At 43.6% G+C, this 27434-nt stretch overlaps 1 protein-coding gene across 4 annotated transcripts in view; it reads left to right on the top strand.

The window, feature by feature from the left end:
• Positions 1–27434, top strand: part of SMYD3 (SET and MYND domain containing 3) — a 720594-nt gene that overhangs the window by 568610 nt on the left and 124550 nt on the right. For all 4 annotated transcript variants that reach the window (XM_073801287.1, XM_073801276.1, XM_073801290.1 and 1 more), the window contains one exon: positions 2915–3025. In XM_073801287.1, the coding sequence (XP_073657388.1) occupies positions 2915–3025 (111 nt within the window). The remainder of the gene's footprint in view (positions 1–2914; positions 3026–27434) is intronic.

The following is a 27434-nucleotide window of genomic DNA, read 5'->3' on the forward strand; positions in this document are numbered from 1 at the left end:
ACAGGGGCGGGGCTTCCCTGGTGGCGCAGTGGTTGAGAGTCCGCCTGCCGATGCAGGGGACACGGGTTCGTGCCCCGGTCCGGGAGGATCCCACATGCCGTGGAGCGGCTGGGCCCGTGAGCCATGGCCGCTGAGCCTGCGCATCCGGAGCCTGTGCTCCACAGCGGGAGAGGCCACAACAGCGAGAGGCCCACATACCAAAAAAAAAAGACACAGGAGCCAGGGACAGAATGGTGAATTCAAGGAACAGGAAGCTGTTCACATCAATAGACTGACAAATTCAGTTGTGACCAGCGGATGAGGGAATATGTAGGGACCAGACCAAGCAACCCATGGGGGCCTTATTGAGGATCTCAGTTCACCTGAAGGGTCTGTAACAGTGCCTGGTATATAGGATGCACTCATTAAATATTTGTTGGGAGGGGGACAGGAAATGGGGCATCACTGAAGAGTTTAAGCAGAGGAACGGCACGATGAGTTTTTCCGTGTGTAGGCAAGATTGGGAGAATGATGCATAATCCAGGCAGGAGGTGACAGTGGCAGCCTGAAGACGGGAGATTCAGGTGGTGGCTTGTGATGGGGGATCTGAAGAATATATCTATAAGCTAGAATTAGCAGAATTTGGAAATTGACTGGCTCTGAGGGTGTGACAAAGAGAAGAGACATGAATAACACTCAGGTTTGACTTTAAAGACAGGGAGGATTTTTCAAAGTCTATTTTCAATTGAGGGCCAGTATTAGAAAAATTTATAACTGTGACAATGTAATTCGAGAAACGAAGACCAAGTCTAATTTTAACTTGATCTTATTATCCACTCCAAAGTACATAATGAGAAGATGGGCTTCCGGGAAAAGGGGTTCACTTTGCCTTGAAATTTTCAAGTAAGCAACAAATTCAATATCCAGCAAATACCTTTCATGATATTACTCTAATGTTGGAATTGATTTACTGCATTTTCCATAAGAGCTGCACTAAAACGGCAAAGCCACGGTCAGTAGCATTAATATTTTAATGCAGTTTTGTTCTTTGCCATTAAAACATCCACTGATCAACGGCAAAGTTTCATATCTATGTTCCCACTAGATGAGCCCTACAGTTAGTGAGCAGATTCTCCATTCAAACTAGTGAGTCAGCGAGTCTTTAATAAAGGTTTTTCTCTTTGGTTGATAAAATGATTTAGCCGTCATTACTAGTTAGTAATCCGGCTTTTCTTTTTTCCAAAAAAATATGAATAAAAATGTTTTTGCCGTTGAGACCTTCAGCTTTGATACAGTGTATTTTTGCAGACTTCAATGGCGTGAAAGAGGCATGGGAGGAACTGGACATTCTTCATTGGAGGAGGCGTATTTGAGCCAAGCCTGAAGGAGGAGGGAATTCTGAATAAGCTGAGAGTGGAGGAAAGGGCGTTGGCTGGTAAAGGCCAACACCATACACGTTGCATGGCGTGCCTCGTTTCAGCGGGTAGCGTTGTACATAATGGTGACAGATGGTAGGGTGTAGGGAGAGATGCGGAGTCTAGAAAGGCAGACAGAAAATCTTCTGGGGAAGCCTTGTGTATCCTTATCCTATAGGCAGGGAGAAACCATCAGAACTCTTTGCATAGAGAAATGACATGATCAAGTATGAGCTTTAGGAAGATCTCTCTTAAAGCAGCCTAGAAGATGCAACGTAGACTGACGGCAGCAGGGGGGCCAGTTAGAAAGCCATTGCACCGTCCAGGTCATGGTTCCAGGCCGTTACAGAACACTGGGGGAGCCGTAGGAGTCTCTTTTCGGGGTTAAATGAAATAACTAGTCTCCTGTTGCCCATTCACTGCCTGGCATGATCACTCATGAGTTTTGGCCCTTGTAATAAACTCTTAGGTTTGTCAAGCATATTTCTCTGGTGTGACAGGCCCTGCATTTGTTGGCTTCACACTGGGCCCATTGTAATCACCCGGTAAGTACTACCGATTAATCTGACCCGATAGCTGGGGCTGATGACTGAGAGCCATTGGGCTGGATTGAGAATTAGGGTCCTAGAGTTAACCCAAAAGGGAACACAGAGATCAGTGCATTTCACCATCTCACCTCATATAAGGAAACTGGGCCTCTGAGAGCCTGATAATTCAAGATGAATGTGTGTGCTGCCCCAAACTTACTAACAGGCTGTTTCAGAAAGTGTGCTTAGAAATCGGTTATTTGGAATTTAAGAGGAACTTGCCTGATACGGTGGCCCTTCGTACCTCAGAGGCAGCTCTGGCTTCAGATCATGAGGCAAAAGAAAGATTTAGGGAATTAAAAAGTGGCTGTGGTCTCAGCGGCAGGAACCCAGTTGTTACAGACTATTGCTTAGCGTGGGCTTGAGACAAAAATAAATAAATGTATTGTAAAAATAAATAAATAAAAGCCTCACAAGTCAGGGAACTGTCTCCTAAGTTCCAAGATTCCAAATCTGGTTGACCCTAAATTCCAGGAAGCAGCTCTAGGATTGATTAGGATTTAAGAGCAATCTGGCCACATAATCTGCCACCCATTTGATTGCCAGGATAAATTTGGCTTCTCTGATTGCCAGTGGTTACAAAATTTATTACCAAAACTTAGTAATATCAAATATATAACAGCTCTTGATATTTTACTGTTTGGTGAATAAAAGATAAGGTGCAAAAGCATATAGAGTTAATGAGCCCAATTCTTTAAAATAAATATATGATACACGTGTGCTCACCACATCACAAAGACTGGAAGGTAATGCATTAACAATTTTACATGTGATTATTTGGGTGGAGAGACCATAAGTTGTATCTTCTCTCTTACTTACACTTTTTGGTGTGCAATAAAAACGTGTTTTACTTTAATGATTCACAATAATAGCCATTGGTTAAAGAAAATGATCGCAGCAGCCGTGTGACCCCTCCCTCTCTGGCTTCCGCAGCTCACCATCTGCTACCTGGATATGCTGATGACCAGCGAGGAGCGCCGGAAGCAGCTGAGGGACCAATACTGCTTTGACTGTGACTGTCTGAGATGTCAAACCCAGGACAAGGTATGTTGTGTGGAACCAGCTTGGAACACCTCCTGGGCAATGTCTGCGTGGTTTTTCAGAGAACTCTGCTTTTATTTCATTAATCCAGAAGTAAATGCCCCTCAGTGCATAGCAGGAAACAAAGGTAAATAAAATATGCATATGTTTTATTTCCTGGAACTCTTATCACCCACCAGGCAGTAAGAGGTTTAATCTCAGGTAAGGATCCATGGAGTTTAGAGTCTAGAGGGAATGTAGGTGTAAAGCATGTAATTAAAAGGACACTGAATGGGCTTCCCTGGTGGCGCAGTGAGAGTCCGCTTGCCGATGCAGGGGACACGGGTTCGTGCCCCGGTCCGGGAGGATCCTACATGCCGCAGAGCGGCTGGGCCCGTGAGCCGTGGCCGCTGAGCCTGCGCGTCCGGAACCTGTGCTCCGCAACGGGAGAGGCCACAGCAGTGAGAGGCCTGCATACCGCAAAAAAAAAAAAAAAAAGAACACTGAAGGCCAGAGTGCTATTAGAGCCTGCAGCAAGAGGGTTAATTATGTTATGATCGGTAACAGCTATTGCTCAGTAGTGAACATCTCAAGTTTTGTCTAGTTTTTTATCGCTTTCAAATTTCTTCTGTAAGCCTTTCTGCTGCACTACTTTATCAGATGGTGACCACTTATCTAGCAGCTTTTACTCTCTGAGAAATGAAGAAGATCCAAAATAAACGCCATAAAGATCAAGAATAAACTTTTCTCCTATGAATCTTATACTTTCCTCACATTGAACCTATTTACTCTTAGTTTGCACACAATCAGGTTATCTAATGAAAGCTTAACTTCTGTAGAGTGTTTTACGTTTGTTGGAATTCTTTTGTAATCATGATCTCGTTTGAACTTAATACTCATAAATTAAGAAACAGAACTCAGAAAGGTTCAGAAATGTGCCTCTGGGAGGGGATGAAGGAAAAGTGGCAGCACCAAGTCTCAAACACAGGTCTTTTGATAAAACTAATGCTCCCTCCCCTGTACCACAACTACCTGTGACTTCTGACACTGACATCGGTGGAGAGAGGTAGTTGCTTTCACTGCATGCGAAAGGACCCTGAGCTCATTCCAAAGATGCAGGAGTTAGTGATCATGATTAGTTTTTCATTAAAAAGAGCTTTTAGAAAGAAGTGAACTGAACGGGAAAAGTTGGACCCATTGCTAATAGCTCCCCAAGATTCAGTCCACTTTAGTGTTCCCGTTCGCAAACATTCCAGGCATCATAGGGGATCCCCTGGGATTCCTCCTCAGATTACAACCTGGAATGGCAGGGAGCAAGCTAACTTCCCACCAGCATCCTTGGTTGGGAATGGGAAGGTTTTGGATTTAGTGCCTCTTACATGCCATCTATATGGCAGACCCTCAATTTTTTTTTCTTTGAGTAAGTGATTGTTTTATTAAAGCTGGGGTCATGTTCACTTTTGGCTTATTGTTACAGTTGAAATCTGGGCTAAAATAGTATATTAGGAAAGATTTTGGCTACAAATAACAGATAACCTGACTAAAACTGGCTTTAGTAGGTGTGATGTGTTTTTCTCAAGAATTCTAGAGAAGCAGTCCAACATGGGAGCAGCTACTCATGGGTCTCATCACAGACCCAGAATCCTCCTGTGTTCCTCCTTAGCTAGGCCCTAGCATATGCTTTTGTCTTCATGGTGCCAGGATGACTGCTGCCCACAAGCGCTAGTCAGTGCATCCAAGCTCTAGACCAAAAAAAAAAAAGAAAAGAAGGGATAATAAAATGCAAAGAACAAAGGGAAATCCTCCTAGGGATTTCCACTTATATCTTATGGGTCAGAGCTCTGTCACATACTACTGTAGGTGTAAAAGAGGCAAGGAAACAGAATTTTAGCTTTTCACTAGAAGAAGACAAGGGAGAAGAAAGCTGTGGATAGCTTTTCGGTAGCTGATCTACAGTGTCTATCATATCCGTTAAGACCGTTTTCTTTATTCCTTTGAGTTCAAAGTTTATTTGAGATAGGATTGTCCAGAGAAAGAGAACCAACAGGGGTGTGTGTGTGTGTGTGTGTGTGTGTGTGTGTGTGTGTGTGTGTGTGTGTGTGTGTGGAGAGAGAGATTGATTGATTGATTGATTAATTGATTGTAAGGATTTAGCTCATGTGATTGTGGGGACTGAGAAGTCCCCAAATCTGCAGTTGGCAGGCAGGAGACCCAGGATTGCTGATGGTGTAAGTTCCAGTCTGAAAGCTGGCAGGCTGGAGACCCAAGAAAGCCAGTGTTTTGGTTTGAGTCCAAAGACAGGAAGAAACTGTTGTCCCACCTAGTCAGGGAGGAGGAGTTCTCTCTTACTAGTGGTAGGGTCAGCCCTTCTGTTCTTTTCAGGGCTTCAGCTGATTGGGTGTGGCCCACCCACATTGGAGAGAGCAATCTGCTTTATTCAGTCAATTTATCCAAATGTTGATCTCATCCAAAAACACTCTCACAGATACACCCAGAATAATGTCTGACCAAATGTCAGGGCATCCTGCAGCCCAGTCAAGTTGACACATACCGTTAGCCATCACAAATATTGTGTTAGAGGTAGGCCAAGCTATATAATCAAAAAAGTACTTGAGGGTGGGAGGAGTGGCAGCATCCCGCTTTGGGAAGGTGTGTACAGTAGCCCACAGGCACCTGGTGCACACCTGCCCAACCATGATGATGCCCAAGAGGAAGGTCAACTCCACAGAGGGGGTGGTGAATGTGGAGCCCAAGAGGAGATCAGCAAGGTTGTCAGCTAAGCCTGCTCCTGAAAAAGTGGGAATGAAGCCGAAAAAGACAGCAGGAAAGGGTATATCTTCAGACAAAAAAGTGCACACAAAAGAGAAAAAGGGGAGCAAAGAGAAAACAGGCCGAAGTGGCTAAGCAAGAAACTAAAGAAGATTAACCTGGAGAAAATAGAGAAACTAAAAATCAGGCGAGTCTAACCTCTGATGAAGCAGGAGAAAAAAAGCCAAGTCTGATTAATATCATCTACTATGTCTTATCAGTGGCCCCTGTCTCCCTTCTTGCATGATCCAGAGGAATATTTTTATCAACTATTTTGTGAATGCAAGTTTTTTTAGAGGCTCTAGAAACATTTTTAAGGAGGGAATCCCACATCCTCACATTTTTTAAGTGTAAAGGGTTTTTTTTTAAAGAGGTGAAATCATTTGCTCATTGTTTATTTTTTAGTACGACCAGAAAATAATGGGATATTGAATAAGGAGGCTTTGATTGTCTTGGGTGTCAGCTTAACATTCCATAGATGGGGATTAGTTATTATATCTTATAATACAAAGCATACCAAATGGCAATTTGGAGTCACGTTGTACATTTACTATGTCTTGGACATTTTAAATTACTTCCATTCCCATGTTGTTTTTGGTAGAATTGTTTCCTAAAGAAAACTACCCCTTGACCTTGGCTGTCCCTTTCAGAACTGTGTGCGTTCCATAACATCTTTGGTCTTGGTAGTGCAGTTTTCCTGATAACTTTGGTAATGTATTGCAAAAGATTGAAAATGTGAGTATGTAATGTATACGACATTAAATTGTGAATTAGTGGTATTTATGATGTAACAGCTTAACAGTATTGGAAGATATTGGTACTTGATATCCTATTAAGGAAAATTTGCCTTCAAATTTTAAACTGGAAAGTCACTGGAATAACTGTTTAGAAAAGTATCACAACTACGTGATTTTTCAGATTTTAAGAATTATGTACAAATTGAAATGTCTGTGTACTGATCCTCAAAACAACCAATAAAATCTCAATTATGAAAAAAAGAAAAGTGCTCAGTTACTCTGCTGGATTCCAGTCCATTCTGTATCTAACAGACTGAGTGATCTTGGGCAGGTCATTCAGCCTCTCTGATTTGCTCCATCATCTGTAAAACAAGGGAATTAGACAAGATGGTCTTAAGGCCCCTTCCGGCTCTATTATCCCATATTTCTGTGAAATGTTTCCTGGTGGAAATGAGTAGGATATCTATTTAGATGAAAATATAAACTTGATTTCAGTTAGTTCATCAGTTATATTTTTGAGTTTCTATTTATCTGAGAATTTTGTTCTATTCAGTGATATAAACATCCCTTCTGAAATCTCTATACTGTTGCTTTGATTTGCAAAAATACTACAGAGGTAAATTCAACTTAGCCCATCCCCCAAAGAGCATAAATTAAAAATTAGTTCAAAAATTAAATTTACTTCAGTGCCTAGATTTAAAGTTTTCAAGCTTATTTTTCCGTTTTTCTTGGAACCTAGAAAATTCCTCTCAACAGGTTCCTGCATCAAGCAATATTTATTACGTGCCACATCTGTATGTTAGGGGACTTGCGTGGTATCATGTTTCAGGAAGGCAAGAGGCCTTTTAATAACAGGTGTAATTTGCATTTATGGAGTTAGTTGTCATTTGTAATCAGCAACAACTTAATTTCTGGAAGAAATAAAACTTACCTTCTAGAGGAGGTTTTGGGATGATTTGGCTTGTGCGGGTCAGAATCCAAGGCAATAGAAGCAGAACAGACCAAATAGAATTGATTGTTTCCATAAGTTTGTGGATGGTACATAGTGTGCTTCCTTGAATGTCACATGCTTTATTGCAAAAAGAAGGTTGTATTTACTTTCTTTCCTAAGCCTGTCACATATGATCCTTCTTTTAAAACGCGATGTCAGTCAATTTACTCACAGCCCTCTTGCCTCATTCCTAGTTTATTGAAATAGCCCCTAATTGGTCACCTGGCACTCAATTTCTTTCCTTTCATCTCTTTTGCACACTGTTTTTGAGTAAGTTTTCTGAAAGAGCACTATTTCCATGCCGTTGTTTGCTCAGAATTTTTTAAATATTCAGCATTATCCCTAGTCTTCAGGATAAACTTCAGACTCTTAGCTTGGCGTTCAGTGTCCTGCAAGTCATGACCCCAAGATCCAGCCTGTATTTGTTTCTTTTTTTCTCTTTTCCTTTTTCCTCTCTTTTGCAACTCGTTTCACCTAAATTGTTTTATCTAATTATACAATTTCCCCACCCAAAAGATTCTGAAGTGGCTTACAGGCACCCATGCACACATATACACATATATGTATCAATGTATACCTGTATATGCAATACAACAACAATAAATTTTATATTGACTTGTGAAATAAGAGTGGCAAAAAATAAGATAAAAGCAGGTTAGAACCCAGAATGCACGCCATATGATCCTATACGGTGACAAGAAATAAATCACAAATTTGCTTTAAATTTCTCAGCAGCCAAAGCTAAAGACTAATTTCGAAATGCACAGTAGCTGGAAGACAGGACACATACGTGCTCCTCAGCTGAAGCAGTTTCTCCTGGAACTGAGGCCTGAGGCACTCACCAAGGGTCCCACTGAGACTGAATGAGCAATATCCTTATCAGAATCCGCAATGACTTGAAGAGCTGATTTTTATAATATTCTTCTGTGTGGTTGATTGACATAGTTTCACATTATAACTTAATAAAAGAAGTAAGGAAGGTGAAAATTTATGTAATCTATGTTCTCATCTCTCTGATGGTTTACTTCATTCCAAGAATAAAACTGAGACTATATAGAAGAAAGCAAGAACTGCATGTCCTTTAGGTAATCCTTCCTTATTTCTTGTAGTCTTTTAATTTTTTAAAAAAAATTTTATTAGGGGCTTCCTTGGTGGCGCAGTTGTTGGGAGTCCGCCTGCCGATGCAGGGGACGTGGGTTCGTGCCCCAGTCTGGGAGGATCCCACGTGCCGCGGAGCGTCTGGGCCCGTGAGCCATGGCCGCTGAGCCTGCGCGTCTGGAGCCTGTGCTCCGCAGCGGGAGAGGCCACAGCGGTGAGAGGCCCACGTATCAAAAAAAAAAAAAAAAAAATGTATTAAAGCTATACATGTATACACTTTGAGAAGTCAAAGTACTAGACCCAAGTTGAAAACTTTGGTACATTCTCTCCTGCTGCTGCCTGAGTCCTGCCCCCCAGAGGGTGCCCCCTTTCAGCTTCTGGTATTTATTCCATGTTTCTAAAACTAAAGTTCCCTTAAGGCACATCCTAGGGATTTTTTTTTGCTATTGGGTTGGTTTAATGACTATTTTTTATTTCCAGGATTTCAAATTTGCTTTTTTCCCCCCACATCTTCCAGTTTAGGTTTTATTTCTACCTGTTTCTGTTTCATAATTTCTTATTCACTTCCAATGCATACTCCTCTGTTATTTATCTATTTGAGCATCCTCATCATACTTCAAGTCTTGGTCAGTCAGTGCTATAGTTTATTTTACTGGAGGGAAATTGTGTTCTGATTGTTGATTTTTGTCGGTTATCTCCCTTAGCCTTGCATTTCACTATGTGTCCTGGAATTTTGTATGGCAGGCCCATTTTTAGTGGAAAGTTCTTTTTTATTTTGTTCCTTTTTCTCCTCTCTGTGCATCTGCTCTGTCTGGTAGCTTTGCCCTTGCCTCCCTCAGGCTCCTCAGGCCCCAGTTCAGAATCCAGACTTCATGGCATTTGTAGGTGTTGCACCACAGCAATGTTGAGGCTATTGCAGAACTGTTTACTTAGGCAACAGGCATCTGACTCCTTACCTGGAGAGACTCTATCTGTGCCTTCTAGCCTTTCCAGGTCCAATAGTTTCTATAAATGTTTATCCCAAGGAAACGTGTCATCAACCTATATTGTCAGCCTCTTTTTGTAACCAGGGGAGCCTCACCTCATCCGCTGCCTTTAAGCTTTAAAGCAGACTCTACTCACCTTTCTTCTGTGAACCATTTTTATCTCTTTTAAGCATTGGAACTGAACTCGTGCCTGTGACTGCCAGCTTCTAGACCGGAGGCCCTGGCTTCGGCTTTGCTGAGGGCTCTGCGTTTCTGTTCTGTTACTGGTCCAGGGAGAAGTTTATCTTGTTTTTGAATTAGTGAAGCCACTTTTGGTTTTTCTTTTTATATTTTACTCATCATTACTATGGGTTTGGAGTAGAAGAGAGCACCTCCAAGTCTGAACTTACAACATCTTGTTGGAAGCCTGCTGTTCGCTTTTCGTAGCTAAGAATTCAAGTCTTTGGCGGCAGAGGAAAATACGAGGATAAACAATGATCTAATTCTCCTGAGGGCTTCCAAGCATGTGTGCACTTTTACCCAGTACCTGCCTGTCTGTGGAGCAGAGATCTGTGTCTTGTATCCCTGGGCCTTCTTTGGAGGGAGAGTTGAGTAGAATCATTCTGAAAATGTATCCATTTCAAAAACAGTTTAATAGGAGGAAACGCCCTAAGAAGCTTCTCATTCCTTGATGCTACAGTTCTAAGTCCACCCACTCTCATTTTCTTTTGTAGAAATAAAGCAATGTTAATGATTGTCTTTGGTAAATATTGCAGTTTCTTTTCAGAGACTCTCTTTTGTAACATGGAGTCATCTTTCTTGGGTCCCTATGAGGCCCTTCAGTACATCTGTGGGTGACGGAGCCCAGAGTAGCCCCGCATCCCTCAGAGACACGACTAGTACTGGCGAGAGTGGCCTCGGTTCCTATATGTGCTGCACCTTCCCTAGGCTGTCACTGTTAAACCGGGAAGACTGGGGAAAGGAGGCAGCGTTGAACCAAAGGAAGGAGCAATGATTGTATGAAGAAGGAGTAAAGGAATGTAGGGTTAAAGCTGTATTCAAAGGAAATGAGAGTTTACTGCCCAAGAAAAAGTTTTTATGGTAACTTGAGTCTATTTGAAATATGAGCAATTACTTAAAGGTCATTAGAAGATTTTTTTCTGCTGCCTTCCCCTATTTTGCTAAATTAATGGTAAGCAGGAATGCCTCGTGGTGCGATGATGAGTCCAGCCAGCTCTGAATTGTTTTATATTTCAAGTTTTAACAATCTAAGCAGAATGTGCTTCCTGTTTCTAAAGTTTTCATCATAACTGAATTACATTATCTTCAGGAAAATTAGGAAGATTTGGCAGGGAATTGAAGGAGAGAGAGAGAGCGTGCGCATGTGTGTGTGTGTGTGTGTGTGTGTGTGTGTGTGTGTGTGGTGAGTTTTTAAGTAGTCAAACCTAACATTACTGTGTGTTACCTATCATGCTTCTCCAAACAACCAGAAGAACGGGTTTCCCAGGAGTGGGTGCACTGCTGGCTGTCGTTAACGTTAAAGTGAGGAAAGGGGTTTATTGATTTCATAGCCACATAATCCCAGCTGCAGTGTCACTGTGAATGACTGGGCGAGGCTTCTGGGCGTGACACAGTGGACACAGTGGGCTGTAAAGTCAGCTGGGAGATAAACACTGTAGCTACCGTGTTAGCCCTGGGATATGCTGTTCCCCACATCACAGGACACAATGCTTCAACACGCTCTTCTCCCCAGAGAGCAGACAGCTTTGCCCCCCAGGCTGCTTCATGTGACTCTGGTTTGTCCAAAAGCCCACGCCAGGGGTAAGAAGAGGGTCTGTCCGTAATTTGTGGTGACATGAATTCCACTCACAACCTTTCTAGTTGTTGCATAAAAATTCTTTTCTCCTGGCTTTTGGTGGAGAGGAAGCTCTGGCTCGGGGAGCAGATTCAGTGATGGCAGCTACTGTGACATGGAAGTATGTGTTCATGTGTAACAGGCTCATTACCTCGCTCAGCACATGGCACACGGTGTTCAAGGAGTGCTGTGGAATGAGGTGCGCGTCCTCAGAATATTATCATCGTGATGCCTGCCAGAGCTTCGGGGGCACTTACTGTGTGCTGGGCATGCGAACGGGGGGATTATGTACCTCGTCTCATTTAATCTCCGTCATTTTATCAGGGGAGTGCTTGCTCTTCTTCCCACTTTGCAAACGAGGTATCTTCAGGAGCTATATTCTTAACCACTCCACTATACTGTCTCTATAAGTTTATGAATAACTTACACACTTTCCCTATCTTAGTTTTTAAATATCGGAGTATAATTTGCATTCAGTAAAATTCACTCCTTTTTTTTTTTTTTTTTTTTTGGCGGTACGTGGGCCTCTCACTGTTGTGGCCTCTCCCGTTGCGGAGCACAGGCTCCGGACGCGCAGGCTCAGCGGCCATGGCTCGCGGGCCCAGCCGCTCCGCAGCATGTGGGATCTTCCCAGACCGGGGCACGAACCCGTGTCCCCTGCATCGGCAGGCGGACTCTCAACCACTGCGCCACCAGGGAAGCCCAAAATTCATTCTTTTTAGCGCACAGTTCTGTGAGTTCTGACAAATGCGTACAGTCTGCATCACCACCACTAACAAGATACAGACCAGCCCCATCACCCGTCCCCAGATTCTTTTATACCGCTTTACATTCAGCCTCCACTCCCGCTTCCAGCCCCTGCTGACCCCGATCTGCTTTTTGTCACTGTAGCTTTACCTTTTTCAGAATGTCGTATAAATTGATCCAAACAACCGTTTGATTCTGTCTTCCTTCATTTAGCACAATGCATTTGATATTCAGCCATGTTATTTTTACAACGCGTGTAAATATGTAATCTCAGTATTTGGTTCCCTTTTATTGCCCAGTTGTATTCTATTATGTGGCTATCCCACCGTTTGTTTATCTGTTCACCAACTGAAGGACATTTGGGTTCTTTTTCAGTTTTTGGTGGTTATCAATGAAGCCACTTTAAACATTCACATACAGGTTTTTGTATGAATATAAATTTTTATTTCACTTGGGTAAATGCCTAGGAGTAGGATTCCTGGGTTGTGTGGTAAATATATGTTAAACTCTGTAAGAAATTGCTAAACTGTTTTCCAAAGTAGTTGCACCATTTTGAATTCCCACCAGCAATGAACGGAACTGCCAGTTACTTCACATCCTTTCCATCGCTTGATTTTGTCAGTTTTGCTTTTGTTTTTGTGTTTAATCATCCTAATAGATTTATAGTGATATCACATTCTGCTTTTAATTTGCATTTCCTTCATGACTAATCATGTATTTTTTTTCATGTGCTTATGTACCATCTGCCTATCTTATTTGGTGATACATTTGTTCAAATCTTTTACCTATTTTAAAAAAGGTGTCTTCTTCTTCTTGAGTTTTGAGAGTTCTTTATTCTGCATACAAGTCTTTTATCATGTTTCAGAAATCTTTTCTTCCTGTCTGTGGCTTGGCTTTTCATTCTCTTGAAAGAGTATTTTGAAGAACGGAAGTTTTGAATTTTGCTGTAGTCCAGTTTTCATTATCTGTTTTTTAACAGATCAGTCTTTGGATGGCATATCTAAGAAATCTTTGCCTACTCCAAGAGGATAAAGATTTTTCTCCTATGTCTTCTATTAGAAATTCTATAGTTTTAGGTTTGATCCATCTTTGAGTTAATTTTTATATATGGTACAAGGTTTATTTATTTATTTATTTATGCACACGGATGTCCCATTATTCCAGTACCATTTGTTGAACCAATATCTTATGTAAGACAGTTGGATACTATAGAAAAAGTGCAGAATTAGATAATAGGAGTAGTTGGGTTCTAGTGTTGGAGCAATAACACTGGTGACGTTAGCCAGAGAGATCGAGTCTGAATGGTAGGTAACAGGGCAGTTAACTCTACATGCTTTAGAGACATGTAGAGTCTGCTGCCTCCTAACTATTTGATATTGGCAGGTTTCCCTATATTAGCCTTAGTTTTTTCTTTTGTAAGATGAGAATAATCCGTATCTGGCAAAGCTGCTTGGAGGGTTCAATTAGATAACGTTAAGTCTAGCTTGGGAGATGGAAGTTCCTCAATAATGGTAGCCATTATTGTTATTGAATGATCTGAGGAAATCGTCTATATGGAAAGTTCCAGGAATTATAGCATCCTCAGTTCCCATCATTTGCTGATCAGGTTCTCCGAATTGCTCACGTAATCTTCTTGATAACTTTCAAAGTCTTCCCGCTCCAACCTTTCGTAATCTCTGATTCCTTCCCCTTTTCTGTCCCTTCTTTGCGGCTCCAGTGATGACTGTGTTGCAGTGGTTGGTTCTTTTCACTCCTGTATTCTCCCTGGCATAGACCCCTCCCCAGCCTGGGCTCTCCGTCCTGAGACGGGAGCTGACCTGTGTCCGGACTGGGGTATCTCACTGCCCTCCATCACATGCTGCCCTGTTCAAGCCTACAGTTCCTGACATGGCTCATACTGAGGGGTGTGTAGGCAGGCTGTACGTAGGGGTGTCCAGGTATGTGTGTGTGTGTGTGGGAGGTGTACTAGGGCGGGGGCTTTCAGAGTGAGTAAGAAGACAGCGCATGAGCGGCACTGCACACAGTGATGTGCAGGCCATTTCTCCCCTTCCCCCCAGATCCCTGGACAGAGTACATGTCATCCTGGACTCTCTTCCATCAAGTTCCCTCCCAAAGGAGATTATGCTTCTTTTAGGTTTACCACATGGGAATTGTTCTCCCTTTCTGAGTGTGACCCTAGAGTCTTATGCCCACAATGAAACAGAAATAATGAAACTCCATGGGAGCAGAGATCAGACAAGGCTTCCCTTGCCATTTATTTGTGACTACAGTGCAGGGGAGTGTGACTCACCCTTCCTCAGCCCTGAGCCTGAGAACAGTCGTCTTTAGTGGTTGTAACAGCTTCAGGGCTCTGAGGTGGGTGGAGACCAGCTCATTCTGCAGTGGGAGTGGACAGCCGAGGGCTGTACCTAAAACCTGTAGCTGACCTAGCAGTGACAACGGGAAGGATGTCCCAGAAATCAGGAGTGGGAAGACGGGGTATTCTAATCCCTTCAATTATCTTAATCTGTGTAGAAATTAAGAGGAGATGATGCCATTCAAAAATAACTTTTATTTGTTCTACTTGCAAAGTACATTTGCTGGGCTCAACAGCAAACTTGAAGGCTGAGACTTTTGGTCCATGGTACCTGCTCAAAGCCCTTAAAATATGACATGCTCGACTTCACAAAATTTTGGAATCCTGCAGGTCTCGGTCACACAAACTTCCACTAACATCTCACTGTTGTAATGTGGGAAGAAGTAAGCTAAATAGTGAATTTCATGGTAACTATTTGGGGCTCACTATTTGCGTAGTCATAGACAGGCCCCTGCAGTGACACTGCCTCCTTGAAGAGATGAAGCTGGGGAATTGGTGCTATTGGTGAGCTCCAGTAGAATACATAGTTCAGGTCTGTGAATTGGGGATGGGGGGCTACCAACTGTGGTTCCACTTTCTTAGCCCCTTGCTCTGAAAAGTAGCTACAGAGCTCCAGGTAAATACATTATATCGAGCACCTGCATTTCTCCACACTCTCTCCCCAAAACCTGCTGAAATGATGGTCACATTGGGCTCCCCCTACGTGTTGTTGAGTGCATACCTTCAGAGCCTAAAAGGTGGACACAAGAGTGCATACTTTTTACTTAGATCCATAAATATCACAGAGGCTAAGTGGTATGTCAGAAGGAGTCAATTCAGTTTGAATAGCTGGAAGAAACATTAGGCATCTGGTTCAATACCTTCCTTGTATAGAGAGGAAAAATGAGTTGTACAATGAATGACATTGGAGAGTCGGGACCAGAAATTCCAGGTATCCTAATTCTGAGGCAGTGCTCTTTTGATGAGGCACTGTGGTTACTGCACCTGGGCATGGGGGCAAAGGTTAAAGAGTAAATTGGCTAGAAATTCCCCTTTGACTGTTTTTCTTGAAAGATCATTTCTGTTTGTTCATGCCTCATTTTAAAGTTCTTGAAATAGTGTCTTTATCCAATTTCTCAAGTCCTTTGGATAATAAAACTATAGAAATAAAAACAGAAAATGTGTATAGTAGCATATTTTCATTATAAATGTCTGGATAATTTAGCATATTTTAATTAGAATGTCTGTCCAAGATCGTGGACTAACATTCACTAATGCTTTCACTGCCCAACCAGGAGGATGAGACTAGGTCTAGCCTATAAGAAGAGATTAAACCACTAGCTACTGTGGGGCATCCAAGGAGCCTGGACTCACACCCCCAGATAGGACTGTGATTCCCAAGCAGGTCTTTTCTATTCCCAGCCTGAGCGTTAACCCTCAGGAAATCAGGCTTCTGCTATTGCTTAGGACTTAAGAGTGGACCTAAGTCTCCTTTTTTGCCTATCACTCGTCCACAGTCACCATTTACCTCCAGTCTTTCAGCAAACCTGCTTGAATGCTTCCTTCCCTCCTTCCTTTTTTTTTTTTTTCCCCTTTCTTTCTTCCTTCCTCAAGTATTTGATGAAGTAAGGCTTGTAATATACCAACTATGGGAGTCCTAAGATGAAAAGATCTCCGCTTCCCACAAGTGGCCTACATTCTAGTGTGGAGACAGACACCAGACACAGTTCAGTTCAGTGCAGCAGTTATCTTAATGGAAGCCTGTTTTAAGTGCAGGGAACAGAGGAGAAAAAAAAAAGTCTCTCTGCACAGTCAGGGAAGACTTCACAGAGGAGGAGACACTGACCTGAGATGTAGAAATTATATAGGAGTTTTCAGTGAGGTAGGTTCAGAGGGGGCAGTTCAGACTGGGGACACACCCCGGGAAATGTCTCGGAGGTTTGGAGAGTATCGTGTAGCAGGGAGCTGCATATGATTCAGTGTTCCTGGAGGATAAAGGCTGGTAAGGGTAGTGACTGGGAGCGAGGGGAGACGTATGCCAAGCAGAGTTTGGATTTTCATCATGGAGGGGTGTGAGGCCATTGAAGAAAGTGAGGGTTGGCTTTTGACCAGCAGCAACCAGAAAAAAAATATAACAGTGTGTGTAGAAACAGAGTGAGAAACTATTGCACAAGGAAGGAGAATCATACACTCTAAACACAGGCGAGGAAATTAGTGAGGTTCTCACACTATTCCATCCAGAAGGGCTTTTTGAGAGCTGCTTTTGCATATTTGTAATGGCAGCCGTCCCCCTCTTCGCCACCCCAATGAACGAGATGTTACTGGGTCCAGTTAATACCAGGGGATATAGCAACTGGTCTGTTTCAAAGGCTCATCTGCTTACAGGCTGTGTCTGGGTGCTTCAATTAAAGACTAGAATATTTACCAATTGTGCTGAGTATTAATTGCTAAGGAGAGGTGTGATGGTTCTCTGAACTAATTGTACTTCTTGGTAATTCGGATATTGTATTGTTTCAGATGCGGCATGTCTGCTGTTTTCTTTCAACCTTTGTTGCCAAGTCATTTTCAGACCCTGAGCACTCTAAAAAGTAAAGAAAGATGTGGGCTTTCTCCGGCTCTCATTTTGATATGTAAATTGGAACCCTGGAGTTATTAAAGCATTGATAATGCTTTCCTGTCTGTGAAATTAAAATTTGAAAGCTGCAGCTAAGGGCCCATAAAAACAGTCATCTCCACATTTGTCATTAAATCCCTTTATGCGATAAATTTGCGTATCCTTAATTTAGAATCATCTTGCTTTTTTCAGAATTTAGTCAATCTTGGCATTTTTTTCAGTGCCTTCTTATGCTAATTTCTTTATTTATTGTGCCTCTTAAATTGAAACACTTAAAGTAGCAGCTAGTTAATAAATTATGTGTTCTACAAATGAAATAAAAGCATGTTAATTATTTCTAAACAATTAGGCCGCATTCAACATGGAGAGTTTCTCAGTGGGAATAGCACACAGACTCAGAAGATGAGAAAAATTCCCTGCGTTTGACATCATATCAGTGAATATCTACTTTTTACAACTGCTTCTTGCTACAAATAAGGTCAATTAGAGTCATTGTAAGAATTGCGCAGACTAACCTGTGACTCCATAGCACTGCTTTTCAGGTCAACAAAAGGCCCAGAGCAGCTTTTTTCTGAAGCTGCAGTTCACCAGGTCCAGCAGCCCCGTAACTTAAAAAGGGACAAGGAGGGGCCTCCCTGGTGGCGCAGTGGTAGAGAGTCCGCCTGCAGATGCAGGGGACGCGGGTTCATGCCCTGGTCCAGGAAGCTCCCACGTGCCGCGGAGTGGCTGGGCCCGTGAGCCATGGCCGCTGAGCCTGCGCGTCCGGAGCCTGTGCTCCGCAACGGGAGAGGCCACAGCAGTGAGAGGCCCGCGTACCCCAAAAAAAAAAAAAAAAAAAAAAAAAAAAGGACAAGGAGAACCTCCCATGTGCTCAGAGAAGCACTGTAGAAAAATAAGACTCTAAGGAAAGATGAGGGAACTAGGACTCTCCGGCCTGCAGGGGAAGGGGTGGGGACTGCATCCAGGCAGGGTGACCTGCAGTGTTTAGTTGTCACTAAGCCTGGGGAAATAGACTTAAACTGCAAGTATTTGGAATAGATGTACTGACCTTCTGAACTTCTTTTTCTTTTTTAAACATGGTGGCATTTCCTCTGTGGGGCATCTTCTAAGAACAAAGTCTTTCCCATCTGTCTGTTGCTTGAATTCCCAAGAAGCTTCCCAGTCCTCAAGTTCCGGAATCCTTTGATTCCAATAGGTTCCTGGATACGTTAGATGGGGGGAGGCGGGGGGGAGGATTTTAAAAATCACACATACTACCACTAAAAAAGGAATTGCACCCTAACATTAGACTTTTTAAAAATCACCCACTCTGGGTTTGGGCCATTTCACCTTTATCTGCTGATTCACATGACACTCAGCAAGCATTTGCTGAGTAACCACCATGTACTCGAAGGGCTAAGAGAAGACCCTGTTCACTGAAGCTCCCGGGAAGCAGGCCAGAAACAGGCAAGAATGAGAAGAGGGCGAAGCCTGGTAGGTTTTTGCCTATATTCTTACCATGTCGGGCCCATCTGTGTGTCGTGATATCCTGTTGGTTTCCGGGGATAGAGATTCTGGGTGGTCAGAAGGAAGCTATTCTCCTCCTGGTCCTTCAGCATCACACTCAAAAGGAAACAAATTGGCACACAGGAAATAAAGTTTACTTCTGGACTTCAGTCCCAATATTTTTGCTTGTTTGTTGTTTTTTCTGTTTCTTTAAGCACGATAGAGTGGCAACGAGAGAAGTGAGAAGGGGAGTTTAAACACGAAAGAAAGGTGGTAGACCATTTTGTTCTTTACCCCCAAATAAGTGGAAAATAACAGGATTATTACAGTGTCTTGGGTTTCAGACTTTTCTTTGGGTGGTTTCAGGGTTTGAACAAGACATCCCTGTCAAGTTTATTTGGAGTATGCCCCTCAGTCTTAATGCTGGGAGCCTGCTTTAGATGTTTTCTGGATTTTTCTGAGCTAATCTAATACCATTCTATAGTCTGGAAAAAATAAACTGTTTTCGTAATGCTGTTGGTTTAGTATCTAAGTATCAAGGGTGTACTCAGTGAAGAGAAGAAGGCTTTTCAATATTCATAGCAGAGCTTTAAGGGATTGCTTATGCCCTTTCTGCATTTGTCATTTCATACCTTAAAGATTGAACAGACAGGTTTAAGTGTAAAATCACTAGTATTGTCCATTGTGGGCAACGACTGACTATCAGCCTCAGTTTCTTACTGTAACAATCCCAGTGCCACTGTGTTAGCGATTAGCGAAGGCCAGTCTACCCTTTCTATAAAGTATAGCTGCTTGAAAACACTTTGCCTACATAAGTCCCTCTATTCATTGAGCTTTTCATGCTACCATAAGCTCATCCCAATAATTTTTACCCAAGAAAATTACTACTCTTGCCATCCAGCCTTTCAATTAAGTATGCTTTGCTATGAGATGTAGCGTTTAGATTTTTATTAATTTAAACATTTTGTGTCAACAGAAGGTAGATCATTATTAGCTGGTACAGTGCGATGTCTCACAAAATACATACATGTCATAGAAAAGTAATTAACTTCCTCATTCTATTGCCGAACAGATGTGTATCTGAATAAGAACTGGGGCCCCAGGGTGCTCTAGTACGTTTATTTATTTATTTACTTTAAGTCATTAAACTGTTGACTGAGAGGCCTTGTTGCAGATTTCCCAAACTTTGTTCTCTTTTGCATCGCTACCTCCCCCCTCCTCCACCGATGGTTAAAAGTAGGTTTAGAGCAGTCATCTGAGATTATCAATTCACTTTTGGCTTATAGTAATAACTCCAAGCTGTAGAGAGCCCGTTGGCTCTCTTTCAGATGAGATAAGGGTTTGATGACTAAGAGAGTTGGGAATACAGAAGCCAACAGGGACTTTGGTTGCAAACCTGCGGAAGGTTTAGCAGCAGCTGTGTTTGCTGGCCAGCACGCCAGAGTGAGGCAAGTCCAGACCTCGTGACCACACCAGACCGTTGTCACTTCTTTCCTTCACAGCTCTGACTCTCCAGGGATTTCTTCAGCACCATCCTCTCCTACCTGGACTGCTTCACTGCAGGGGTGCGCTGAGTGGGCTGCCTCTTTCTACCCCGCTGCTCCAGAACTTAGCTTTCACACGGAAGCCAGAAGGACGTTTTCAGGAGGGACCTCAGCCACTCCCCACGCGCTGAAAGGGGAGACGGGGCGACACTGGCAAGACCCCTGTGTGGCCTGCCGCTGCTCACCTTTCCCATCCCAGCCCCGTCTCCTGGCTGGAACTTGCCAAGCTCTTTTCTGCCCTGGGGTCCTCGCACGTGGCTTCCTGGCTGGCTCTTTATCCCTCTTCAGCTCTCAGCTCAGCCTCCCCTCCTCAGGAAGTCATCCTCGACTGCCCTGTGAAAAGCAGGTGCCTCTTTCCTTGTTATTTCCTGTTCCCTCTTCATCTCCATTGTAGTGCAAACAGTCCTTACGTATTATTATTATTATTTGTATTTGCTTGTTTGCTCACTTGTTAAGAAAGTAAGAAGGACCGTATGGGTCTTGTTTTCTGTGGTGTCCTCAATGCCCAACACGCTGCTTCCGTAATTATTATAGCTCTTAACAAATTGGCGTTGCATGAATGAATAAGTCAATAAGTACAGCTATTTGCCTACTGTTGAGTTAAGCGCTACAGGATATGCCAAGTAACTACGTTACTGGAAGCTTTGAAATGACTTTTGCTCGGAAAACAACATAAACATAAAACTTGCTCATTCGTAATAGTTTAAATGATGGGCTGTCAGGAGGGAATGTGCTTGCCCTTCTTCCTCCAACAGTTTCTAGCTTTGAACATGACCTATCCCAGTTCCCGACACCAAGGCTTACAAACCTGCACGTAAACCACCCAGAAAGACGGGGTGCATAGCTCCGGTGACCTTCTTGGAAGACCCCCTCTCACGTGCAGTTCGTGCCCCTGGCATGCTTTCCTACAAGAAAGCACACATTTCCAGCGTGCGTGAAACCAGACTTTGAAAGTAACCCGGGGTGGTGTGTGCCTAGATATGTGATCTTTCTAGTCTGATCAGGAGCATAAATATTATTCACATTATCCTGTTGGATATCGGTGTTTTGACAATTAATAAAGTATAAGAGCGTTATTTCATAGGGACCCATAAGCCCAGGATTGGACGGGACCTTAGAGGTCCCACCCAACCAGGGCAGGCACCTCCTCTGCGATATTCCTGCAGGTGGGTGTCCGGCTCGATGTGAGCAGTTCTGGTGGAGATCTCAGCACATTCAGTGTCTTTGGGTAGATCCTTCCTCTCTCTGGCACCTGTGATTGTTAGTTAACCTCATGAACTCAAGCCTGCCATTTTAAACTTACATCAGTGTCCTAGTTCTGCCTCGTGGAGCAGCGGAGAGTAAATAGCTTCCTTACATCACCCGCCTGAGTATTGGAGGCGGCGTAGCTTAGCAGAGAGCATTCAGGCCGTCAGTTATACAACCAGGAGCTCAACTCCGTGTCCACCACTTTCTAGCTCCTTGAACTTAAGGATGTTACTTCATCTTTCTCAGCTGCAGTCTTACCTATAAATTAGGGATGGAGTGGTTTTTACCTTATACCTTGTCAAAATGATTTAATGAGATAAAGCACTTCAAGTAACTAGTTCAATAAACCTCAATAAATGTTATTATTTTTTGAACCGTAGCTAGCCAGCTCTCTGAAATTCAGCCTCATCTGTAAAATAGGGAAAAGAATTCCTACCAAGGAGTGGTTCAAGGTTAACATCAGTTAATCCTAAGACATGGTTGGTTGGTCACCGAGACAGCAATCTGGTTGCATGCAGATATACATGCATTCTCATCCTAACCAGGTTTCATTACCTTTTTTTAAAAACCACTTTATTGAAATACGACTGACATCCAAAAAGCTGTACATAGTTAACGTATACAACTTGATGAATTTGGAGATAAGTACGCACCCATGAAACTGTCACCACAATCTATGCTAGAAACATGTCCATCACCTCCAAAAGTTTCCTTCTACTGTCTTTATTAATATTAATTTTTTGTGATAAGAACACTTAACATAAGATCTACCCTCTTAGCAAATTTTTAAGTCTACAATACAGTATTGTCAGTGATGGGCAGTATGCTGTAGAGTAGGTCTCCGATTTTTATTATCTTGCCCACAGAATATCATGAAAGACTTTGTTAAATACTTGTTGAGGTAGAAATATACGGTGTTAGTAATAGTCACCCTGTGTATTTGCACAGTCACTATGAGAAGATGCGTGTAGACTGCTGGACTTGTTCTCGCTGCTCCCCTGCTGGTATCCTCTAGTGGACAGCACTTTATCTTTTTAAGTCGCAGTAAGCCTTAGCCAGAGAAAGACACTGGGTTATCTGATTGGAGGAGGCTTCATTATGCAAACTTTTATGTTTTCTTGGGACCGTTATTTGCCACCACTTTGGGCTTCCGCTACCACTCCCTTTCTCTCATTCCTCAGAGGAATAATAATACTTCGATGACTATCTCTGCAAAGTTCTTTGATTACCCTGGGATATAGTTCGTCTAGAATTAAACATGTGAACTTTCCTGAAATACCTTGTTCTACTCTGTCCTGTTTGAGAATAATTTCTTTTGGGAGAAAGGAAAGGGAGAAAAATCAGAATCATGCAGCCCTGTTTTTTCTGTCGTCTGTTAACTTTGTACCACTTTGTACCCCAAGCAGCGAATCGCCTTCGTGCTTGCTTCCTGTTCACAGAGCCTGGAACCTTTTCTCAAAGCCGCCGTCATTCAGCATTACCTTCCTCACTGTCTTCTCATGGGTGACTGCTCCTCTCTCGAACTGTCTGGGGGTTGTGTGCTCTTGTCTGACCTTCTGTCATGATACAGCTTGTGTGTGTGTGTGTGTGTGTGTGTGTGTGTGTGTGTGTGTGTAGCGGTTACTGTGCTGAGCACTTTACACACGTTTCATTTAGTCCTGATACCGACTCTGTGAGGTTGGTCCTCTAGTCCTGTTTCCTGTTGGGAAATGCTTAACGCCTATTTTAGCATCATGCTCTCAGATTTTGTTCTGGAAGGTGAACTGGCGCCATTGTGTGAGTAGAGCTGGATAAAGCAAACGCGAACTTAAATGACCGTCAAGAATTTTACAAGCTCGTAGTTTCCCAATAGTTTAATGACGACTCATCAAGACTACGGCTGCTTTGTCACAAAACAAAACAAAACAAAAATGCATTAAAAATGGGAGTGGGGGGCTTCCCTGGTGGCGCAGTGGTTGAGAGTCCGCCTGCCGATGCAGGGGACACGGGTTCGTGCCCCAGTCCGGGAAGATCCCACATGCCGCAGAGCGGCTGGGCCCGTGAGCCATGGCCGCTGAGCCTACGCGTCCGGAGCCTGTGCTCCGCAGTGGGAGAGGCCACAGCAGTGAAAGGCCCGCGTACCACCAAAAACAAACAACAACAAAAATGGGAGTGGGGCTTCCCTGGTGGCGTAGTGGTTGAGAGTCCGCCTGCCGATGCAGGGGACACAGGTTCGTGCCCCGGTCCGGGAAGATCCCACATGCCGCGGAGCAACTAAGCCCGTGTGCCACAACTACTGAGCCTGCGCTCTACAGCCCGCAAGCAACAACTACTGAGCCCATGTGCCACAACCACTGAAGCCCGCCTGCCACAAGTACTGAAGCCTGTGTGCCTAGAGCTCGTGCTCTGCAATAAGAGAAGCCACCGCGATGAGAAGCTCATGCACTGCAACAAAGCGTAGCCCTCGCTTGCCACAACTAGAGAAAGCCCGCGGGCAGCAACGAAGACCCAATGCAGCCAAAAATAAAGAAATAAATAAATACATTTATTTTTAAAAAAGACAATCATAGTGCCCTGGACTTGGTCACTTTTTGTGTCTATTCTAAACAAACTCATCTGTGCAGAAGCAGAGAGCATGGGAGATGTAACTGTTGATTGAGTAGACCAGGAAAATAAGCCTAAACCATTAAACGCTTGCAGCAAGTCTTGCAAGAAAAGTGACAAGTAGGATCGAAGAGATTAGAGCCAATGACTGAGGCAGCAAAGACCAGGTGTGGTCCTTGGTCCTGACTGTGTGGTGGAATAACCTGGGGAACTTATAAAAAATGCAGACACCTGCCCACCCCTGAGGGATTCTGCTATCATTTGCCCAGAGGAGACCTGGACCTCTGTATTTTAAAAAGTTCTTCAAGTGATTCTAAAAATATACCCACTGCATCAGACCCTGACAGCAGGGAAGAGAACCAAAGCTGGAGGAACAATAGGTGTGAGTTTGGAACAAAGTCAGAGACCTTGGTATCCCTTAAAGCACATTCCTGGTGCATCTGCTGTTTGTGCGTTATTGGTAGGATGTGTCAGGAAGTCAGTGCTCTGTAGCCTCCCAGAGTGAGCTAAAGCCTCTGATAGATGTAAAATAGGCATATCCCAAAGAGTTCAGCTCCCGTTGGTGATGAAAATCAGGTTCTCTCATGTGTGAAGCTCTCTGAGTGAAGTTCTGTCTACACTTGTGCAGAGCAAGCAGGATTTTCATATTTGTCTACTTCCAGAAAAGAATTCCATGCATATTCTAATTGATGATGAGCATTGACTAATATTAGAATCTTACTTTCAAGTAATCTGGGAAGTTAAACAAATAATAAAACAGAAATGTTAAAGGAAAACAGCTGGAGCTGTATACTTTGACCCACAGAGTATGACTCACAAAGAAAATAAAAACTGATTAAGAGGTAATGATTTTATAAATCCTCTGTGGCTGGCATCATTGCATTCCCTGGGGCAAGGGGTATGAAAAGAGAGAATTAGGCCATCTTGTACACCCAAAATGACATTTTGGACACACGAAATTTGGTGGGGACCTTGTGAGACATCAGTGTACAGATTATACCTGTACTATTTGGGGGCAGATTTGCGATTGGACGTTGACAACATGCCAGGCCCCCATGAAAGATGCCCATGACTCAGCGACTATTCTTTAGGAGCAGGAAGATTCTGAGTACATACTTGAGTGTGTGTTTCCAGTTCTCCCCAGGATTTCCAGCAGGCCCTCCGTGAAATCACTTGCCCCTTCCTGTACCTCTTTCTCTTCCTGTGAAGTGGGGACATCTCTGATCATCATCTGGTAATGTTTATGAAGCTCCATCAGACTTTTGTCTGGAAGGCTCTGTTAACAGTAATGCCTGCTTGGTTTCTGACATGGTTACAAGAGAATGGAGGTGGAGGCAGGGCACCAAACATAGCCAGTGCTTTTATCTTTGACATTATAAAAAGGTCCCCTGGCTGAGGGCCAGACTGGAGTTTCCTGGAATATAAAATGCAGACGTGTGCTTTCTGTTGGTGGGGCGCCAGGGAACGCTCACCGAGCCCTCGGCCAGGACTTCACTTCCACGGCCTGCACAGCTGCCAGGAAGAGCATCTGAGTCCTGGTGACTTTGTGCAGGGTCTCTCCTGGGTACGAGGTGGGGCCAAAAAAGAGCTGAACCGTGGAATTTGGTCACCTCCTCTCCCAGGCCTTAGAAGGAGTGGTCTCCCTGCCAGACCCTCAGCTTATGAGTGATGCCCTCTGGAATGACCCTTCCCCCCTGCTCCCGCCAGCTTCCAGGAACAGAGCTCTGTGTGGATTAATTCACAGATGACAGAATTGTTTTAGAATAACTGGAGTAGCACCAGTGTGTCTCCTCTGAGAGACCAATGCAATCCTGAGCGCTTTCTTTTTGAAAATATGACTGAGATATTAGAGATAATTCTTCCCTCAAACCGGGACATATTTCTTTTGAACTTTTTGCCCATCTGGTACATGGTCTGTGGATTTCAGTGCTTCCTTACAGGGTATTGGTAAGAACTGGTGAAGGGCTGGGGCAAGCCAGCTATGAAAAGGTAGGGGAAGCTACAGAAATGGCCTTCGCTGGTGTTAAGGGACAGATTCTGATGTCACATTAAATAATTTCCTTTGGTTACGCTTACGATTACCTCCTAAAAAAGCACGTCTAGACTTATGTCCAGGACTCATTATCTGAAATCGTTAGCGTGGACCCCAACTAAACTAGTAGTCCCTCAGTTTGAGACCACAGATTAAATAATCTGATGTGCTTGCTTTAGCAGATAAGCAAATACCATATTCTCGTGTGAGTTTGGAAAGTTGCCCACTCTAGTCATTATACATGCAAGCATTCGAGGAGATGTGTGGGTTAAATAATCATTGTCAAGTTCTTTGGTTGGCAGAGCGCAGTACTGGGCTGGGTCTAGTCTTTGTTCAGTCCTCTGCATACTCTCTCTGCTCTGACTGGTGTATTTTATACATGAGAAAAATCAGCTTAAAATAGAATGAAGGTGTTTGCAGTCTGTTGCACAACCACAGATTCCAGAGTCTCTCCCATCAGAATTTCAGGTCTCTCTTCGCGCACAGCAGACACTATATACACAGGTGACTAATGGAGTGGAAGGATTCGTTTCCATCTCCATGGTAACCTTAATCAGGTTCTCACCTGGGGTAGCTGAGCCAGGAGGCATTGTTAGCCTACAGGGCGCACAGCAGGCCAGCAGCAGAGCTGGGCTTGGGGCTCCAGCCTCCTTATTTCCATTTCACGGTGCTGCCTGTCACACACTCCCATATGCCACAAGCAGAGAACCCACATCCTGCTGTTGTTCATCCTATTTATAAATGTCTCTGCAGGAACGACGTCCAGGTCATGCTAACCGTCGCACTCAGAACACTGCCCCTTATACCTAACTTGAAACTGTTCTGCTGCGGTTCCAAGCACTTTCCTCTGTGTTTGCAGAGGAAAGTGAAAGCAGCTGTTCTCAAAGAAGGAACGATGAAGTGGAGGCGTGAGAGGCAGGAGGAGATGAGGGCTGTGGTTTGCATCTCCATTAAAACAAAACCTGCCCTGAAATTTGGGGGTATACTTTGCCTTAATGAGGGTTGCCATTAGAACAATTTTTCCTGTCAAATATTTGCATTTTTCCTAGTCTCAAACCTTCCACCTTGTGGTGTTTACACAACAAGATCCGCAGGACTCTGCTGGGAGTTGCGACAAATTCTCCTTAAATGTGCTTTTGCAAACAGAGCCAGTAGCCTTCTGCTGCATATAAGCCCATTCTGTATTCTCAGGAACATGTCTTTCTCGTGGAGGAGGGTGGTGGGAAGTGTCTGCTGCCTCAGCGTCTTCGTTTAATCTTCACCTGCCTTTGCATATCAGCCGGTCACGCTGACCCACACACTGTTGCACTAAAGGCAGATTTCCAGCAAACACCACGGACACGGATAGTCTTTCAAACTCCGCCGAGTGTGTGGATGCCAACTGCTTTTTA

Source organism: Tursiops truncatus, chromosome 1, assembly GCF_011762595.2.
Source record: "Tursiops truncatus isolate mTurTru1 chromosome 1, mTurTru1.mat.Y, whole genome shotgun sequence".
NCBI classification, from domain to species: Eukaryota; Metazoa; Chordata; class Mammalia; order Artiodactyla; family Delphinidae; genus Tursiops; species Tursiops truncatus.